The 6,802-nt window shown below is 47.9% G+C and overlaps 1 protein-coding gene across 1 annotated transcript in view; it reads left to right on the top strand.

Annotated features, from left to right (window-relative positions):
- LOC311115477 (phosphomannomutase 2-like) overlaps positions 1-6,292 on the top strand; it is a 44,292-nt gene extending 38,000 nt beyond the window's left edge. The window contains exons 7-8 of the mRNA XM_084190645.1: positions 1,785-1,900; positions 5,823-6,292. Coding sequence (XP_084046771.1) covers positions 1,785-1,900; positions 5,823-5,927 — 221 coding nt within the window. The 3' untranslated portion in view covers positions 5,928-6,292. The remainder of the gene's footprint in view (positions 1-1,784; positions 1,901-5,822) is intronic.
- The last annotated feature ends 510 nt before the right edge of the window (positions 6,293-6,802 follow it).

The following is a 6,802-nucleotide window of genomic DNA, read 5'->3' as shown; positions in this document are numbered from 1 at the left end:
CCTGACCTCTAACCCTAAGGACTTCTCTATAGGTGAGTCTGACCTATAACCCCTGACCTCTAACCCTAAGGACTTCTCTATAGGTGAGTCTAACCCCTGACCTCTAACCACCCACCCTCTCTCACCCTTCCTACTACCCTCTCTCTCGCTCTCTCCCCCACCCACTGTCCCTCCCCCACTCCCACCCACTGTCCCTCCCCCACTCCCACCCACTGTCCCTCCCTCTCTCCCCCACCCACTGTCCCTCCCTCTCTCCCCCACCCACTGTCCCTCCCTCTCTCCCCCACCCACTGTCCCTCCCTCTCTCCCCCACCCACTGTCCCTCCCTCTCTCCCCCACCCACTGTCCCTCCCTCTCTCCCCCACCCATTGTCCCTCCCTCTCTCCCCCACCCACTGTCCCTCCCTCTCTCTCCCACCCACTGTCCCTCCCTCTCTCTCCCACCCACTGTCCCTCCCTCTCTCTCCCACCCACTGTCCCTCCCTCTCTCTCCCACCCACTGTCCCTCCCTCTCTCTCCCACCCACTGTCCCTCCCTCTCTCTCCCACCCACTGTCCCTCCCTCTCTCCCCCACCCACTGTCCCTCCCTCTCTCCCCCACCCACTGTCCCTCCCTCTCTCCCCCACCCACTGTCCCTCCCTCTCTCCCCCACCCACTGTCCCTCCCTCTCTCCCCCACCCACTGTCCCTCCCTCTCTCCCCCACCCACTGTCCCTCCCTCTCTCTCCCACCCACTGTCCCTCCCTCTCTCTCCCACCCACTGTCCCTCCCTCTCTCCCCCACTGTCCCTCCCTCTCTCCCCCACCCACTGTCCCTCCCTCTCTCCCCCACCCACTGTCCCTCCCTCTCTCCCCCACCCACTGTCCCTCCCTCTCTCTCCCACCCACTGTCCCTCCCTCTCTCCCCCACTGTCCCTCCCTCTCTCCCACCCACTGTCCCTCCCCCACTCCCACCCACTGTCCCTCCCTCTCTCCCCCACCCACTGTCCCTCCCTCTCTCCCCCACCCACTGTCCCTCCCTCTCTCCCCCACCCACTGTCCCTCCCTCTCTCTCCCACCCACTGTCCCTCCCTCTCTCCCCCACTGTCCCTCCCTCTCTCCCCCACCCACTGTCCCTCCCCCACTCCCACCCACTGTCCCTCCCCCACTCCCACCCACTGTCCCTCCCCCACTCCCCCCCACTGTCTCTCCCCCACTCCCCCCACCTTCTCTCCTCCCTCCCTCTCTCCCTCACTCTCCCACCCCCTCTACTACTCCCTCCCTCTCTCTCTCCCCACTCCGTCCCTCTCCCCCGACCCCCTCCCTCTCCCCCGTCCCTCTCCCCCCTCCCTCCCACACCCCCTCCATCCCACCCCCACCTCCCTCCATCCCACCCCCACCTCCCTCCATCCCACCCCCTCTACTACTCCCCCCTCCCACCCTCTCCCTCTCCCCCCTCTCCCGTCCCTCTCCCCCTCTCCCTCCTCCCTCTCCCCCCCCTCTCCCTCCTCCCTCTCCCCCCCCCTCTCCCCCCCCTCTCCCTCCCCCTCTCCCCCCCCTCTCCCTCCTCCCTCTCCCCCCCTCTCCCTCCTCCCTCTCCCCCCCTCTCCCTCATCTCCCTCCTCCCTCTCCCCCTCTCCCCCTCCCCCCTCTCTCCCTCCTCCCTCTCCCCCCCCCTCTCCCTCCTCCCTCTCCCCCCCCCTCTCCCTCCTCCCTCTCCCCCCCCTCTCCCTCCTCCCTCTCCCCCCTCTCCCCCCTCTCCCTCCTCTCCCCCCTCTCCCTCCTCCCTCTCTCCCTCCTCTCTGCAGGTGGTCAGATCAGTTTTGATGTGTTCCCAGAAGGCTGGGACAAGCGTTACTGTCTGGGCCTGGTTGAGAAAGACTCCTATAAAACCATACACTTCTTTGGAGACAAAACTAAACCTGTAAGTAGATTTATAATGACAACCACATTATAGCTTTATAATGACAACCACGTTATAGCTTTATAATGACAACCACGTTATAGCTTTATAATGACAACCACGTTATAGCTTTATGATGACAACCACGTTATAGCTTTATGATGACAACCACGTTATAGCTTTATAATGACAACCACGTTATAGCTTTATAATGACAACCACGTTATAGCTTTATGATGACAACCACGTTATAGCTTTATGATGACAACCACGTTATAGCTTTATAATGACAACCACGTTATAGCTTTATAATGACAACCACGTTATAGCTTTATAATGACAACCACGTTATAGGTTTATAATGACAACCACGTTATAGCTTTATGATGACAACCACGTTATAGCTTTATAATGACAACCACGTTATAGCTTTATAATGACAACCACGTTATAATGACAACCACGTTATAATGACAACCACGTTATAATGACAACCACGTTATAATGACAACCACGTTATAGCTTTATAATGACAACCACGTTATAGCTTTATAATGACAACCACGTTATAGCTTTATAATGACAACCACGTTATAGCTTTATAATGACAACCACGTTATAGCTTAATATTGGGCAGTGCAAATAGTCCGGGTAGCCATGATTAGCTGTTCAGGAGTCTTATGGCTTTGGGGTAGAAGCTGTTGAGAAGTCTTTTGGACCTAGACTTGGCACTCCGGTACCGCTTGCCGTGCGGTAGCAGAGAGAACAGTCTATGACTAGGGTGGCTGGAGTCTTTGACAATTTGTAGGGCCTTCCTCTGACACCGCCTGGTATAGATGTCCTGGATGGCAGGAAGCTTGGCCCCAGTGATGTACTGGGCCGTACGCACTACCCTCTGTAGTGCCTTGCGGTCGGAGGACAAGCAGTTGCCATTCCAGGCGGTGATGCAACCAGTCAGGATGCTCTCGATGGTGCAGCTGTAGAACGTTTTGAGGATCTGAGGACCCATGCCAAATCTTTTCAGTCTCCTGAGGGGGAATAGGCTTTGTCGTGCCCTCTTCACGACTGTCTTGGTGTGTTTGGACCATGATAGTTCGTTGGTGATGTGGACACCAAGGAACTTGAAACTCTCGACCCGCTCCACTACAGCCCTGGCGTGCTCGGTCCACTTTTTTTTCCTGGTGTCCACAATCATCTCCTTTGTCTTGGTCACGTTGAGGGAGAGGTTGTTGTCCTGGCACCACACGGCCAGGTCTCTGACCTCCTCCCTATAGGCTGTCTCATCGTTGTCGGTGATCAGGCCTACCACTGTTGTGTCGTCGGCAAACTTAATGATGGTGTTGGAGTCGTGCCTGGCCATGCAGTCATGGGTGAACAGGGAGTACAGGAGGGGACTGAGCACGCACCCCTGAGGGGCCCCTGTGTTGAGGATCAGTGTGGCAGATGTGTTGTTACCTACCCTTACCACCTGGGGGCGGCCCGTTAGGAAGTCCAGGATCCAGTTGCAGAGGGAGGTGTTTAGTCCCAGGATCCTTAGCTTAGTGATGAGCTTTGAGGGCACTATGGTGTTGAATGCTGAGCTGTAGTCAATGAATAGCATTCTCACGTAGGTGTTCCTCTTGTCCAGGTGGGAAAGGGCAGTGTGGAGTGCAATAGAGATTGCATCTGTGGATCTGTTGGGGCGGTATGCAAATTGGAGTGGGTCTAGGGTTTCTGGGATAATGGTGTTGATGTGAGCCTACAGACGTCAATGCTACGGGTCGGTAGTCATTTAGGCTGGTTATCTTAGTGTCCTTGGGCACGGGGACTATAGTGGTCTGCTTGAAACATGTTGGTATTACAGACTCAGTCAGGGACATGTTGAAAATGTCAGTGAAGACACTTGCCAGTTGGTCAGCACATGCTCGGAGTACACATCCTGGTAATCCATCTGGCCCTGCGGCCTTGTGAATGTTGACCTGCTTAAAAGTCTTACTCACATCGGCTACGGAGAGCGTGATCACATAGTCATCCGGAACAGCTGGTGCTCTCATGCATGCTTCAGTGTTGCTTGCCTCGAAGCGAGCATAGAAGTGGTTTAGCTCGTCTGGAAGTCTTGTGTCACTGGGCAGCTCGCGGCTGTGCTTCCCTTTGTAGTCTGTAATAGTTTTCAAGCCCTGCCACATCCGACGAGCGTCAGAGCTGGTGTAATATGATATATTAATGTTGATGTTGTGCTTTAGGGAGGAAACGATATGATATATTAATGTTGATGTTGTGCTTTAGGGAGGAAACGATATGATATATTAATGTTGATGTTGTGCTTTAGGGAGGAAACAATATGATATATTAATGTTGATGTTGTGCTTTAGGAAGGAAACAATATGATATATTAATGTTGATGTTGTGCTTTAGGGAGGAAACAATATGATATATTAATGTTGATGTTGTGCTTTAGGGAGGAAACGATATGATATATTAATGTTGATGTTGTGCTTTAGGGAGGAAACGATATGATATATTAATGTTGATGTTGTGCTTTAGGGAGGAAACGATATGATATATTAATGTTGATGTTGTGCTTTAGGGAGGAAATGATATGATATATTAATGTTGATGTTGTGCTTTAGGGAGGAAACAATATGATGTATTAATGTTGATGTTGTGCTTTAGGGAGGAAACAATATGATATATTAATGTTGTGCTTTAGGGAGGAAACAATATGATATATTAATGTTGATGTTGTGCTTTAGGGAGGAAACAATATGATATATTAATGTTGTGCTTTAGGGAGGAAACAATATGATATATTAATGTTGATGTTGTGCTTTAGGGAGGAAACAATATGATATATTAATGTTGTGCTTTAGGGAGGAAACAATATGATATATTAATGTTGATGTTGTGCTTTAGGGAGGAAACAATATGATATATTAATGTTGTGCTTTAGGGAGGAAACAATATGATATATTAATGTTGATGTTGTGCTTTAGGGAGGAAACAATATGATATATTAATGTTGATGTTGTGCTTTAGGAAGGAAACGATATGATATATTAATGTTGATGTTGTGCTTTAGGGAGGAAACGATATGATATATTAATGTTGATGTTGTGCTTTAGGGAGGAAACGATATGATATATTAATGTTGATGTTGTGCTTTAGGAAGGAAACGATATGATATATTAATGTTGATGTTGTGCTTTAGGGAGGAAACGATATGATATATTAATGTTGATGTTGTGCTTTAGGGAGGAAACGATATGATATATTAATGTTGATGTTGTGCTTTAGGGAGGAAACAATATGATATATTAATGTTGATGTTGTGCTTTAGGGAGGAAACGATATGATATATTAATGTTGATGTTGTGCTTTAGGGAGGAAACGATATGATATATTAATGTTGATGTTGTGCTTTAGGGAGGAAACGATATGATATATTAATGTTGATGTTGTGCTTTAGGGAGGAAACGATATGATATATTAATGTTAATGTTGTGCTTTAGGGAGGAAACGATATGATATATTAATGTTGTGCTTTAGGGAGGAAACAATATGATATATTAATGTTGATGTTGTGCTTTAGGGAGGAAACTATATGATATATTAATGTTGTGCTTTAGGGAGGAAACAATATGATATATTAATGTTGATGTTGTGCTTTAGGGAGGAAACAATATGATATATTAATGTTGATGTTGTGCTTTATGGAGGAAACAATATGATATATTAATGTTGATGTTGTGCTTTAGGGAGGAAACAATATGATATATTAATGTTGATGTTGTGCTTTAGGGAGGAAACAATATGATATATTAATGTTGATGCTGTGCTTTAGGGAGGAAACAATATGATGTATTAATGTTGATGCTGTGCTTTAGGGAGGAAACAATATGATATATTAATGTTGTGCTTTAGGGAGGAAGCAATATGATATATTAATGTTGATGCTGTGTTTTAGGGAGGAAACGACTATGAGATCTATGCAGATCCCAGAACCATCGGACATGAAGTCACCTGCCCTGAAGATACACAACGCATCTGTCAAGACCTGTTCTTCAACTGACACACAACAGGGATTAGATTGCTAAAGTGCCAAAGGGACAGACTCTCTTCCTGCCCTACCATGTGATCAGGTGACCATCAGGGCTATTATGGAATTATGGGTAATGATTCATTGTCATGGACATGGCCACGTTTGTCATAGTTGTCATTTTTGATAACTTGAAAAAAAGCTTCTAATGCATCTTTGAAAGTTAGCTTGGCGTGACCTAATGCATATCTGAAAGTTAGCTTGGAGTGACCTAATGCATACAACACCGCTTTGGTGACACCTCTGTTTAGAAAACAAATGGTTTTGTCCGCTGGGAACTTTGTTATTATAAACCATTGTATGGAAGTTATGTTTTTCAATAAACACCTTAGAAAACATCTATATATGCTGTGTGATTGGTGACATGTACCATTAAACCCAACCTAATACCATTACAAAACATTATACAGTGTGTTTGGGACCTTTACCATTAGAGACCATTGGAGACCATTGGAGACCATTGGAGACCATTAGAGACCATTAGAGACCATTAGAGACCATTAGAGACCATTGGAGACCATCGGAGACCATCGGAGACCATCGGAGACCATTGGAGACCATTAGAGACCATTAGAGAGAATTAGAGAGAATTAGAGACCATTAGAGACCATCGGAGACCATTAGAGACCATTGGAGACCATTGGAGACCATTGGAGACCATCGGAGACCATCGGAGACCATCGGAGACCATTAGAGACCATTAGAGAGAATTAGAGACCATTAGAGACCATTGGAGACCATTAGAGACCATTGGAGACCATCGGAGACCATCGGAGACCATCGGAGACCATTAGAGACCACTGGAGACCACTAGAGACCACTGGAGAGAATTGGAGACCATCGGAGAC

This window comes from Coregonus lavaretus (genome assembly GCF_964263955.1).
Source record: "Coregonus lavaretus genome assembly, contig: HAP1_SCAFFOLD_1512, whole genome shotgun sequence".
NCBI classification, from domain to species: Eukaryota; Metazoa; Chordata; class Actinopteri; order Salmoniformes; family Salmonidae; genus Coregonus; species Coregonus lavaretus.
This window is presented reverse-complemented; position numbering and strand designations above follow the sequence as displayed.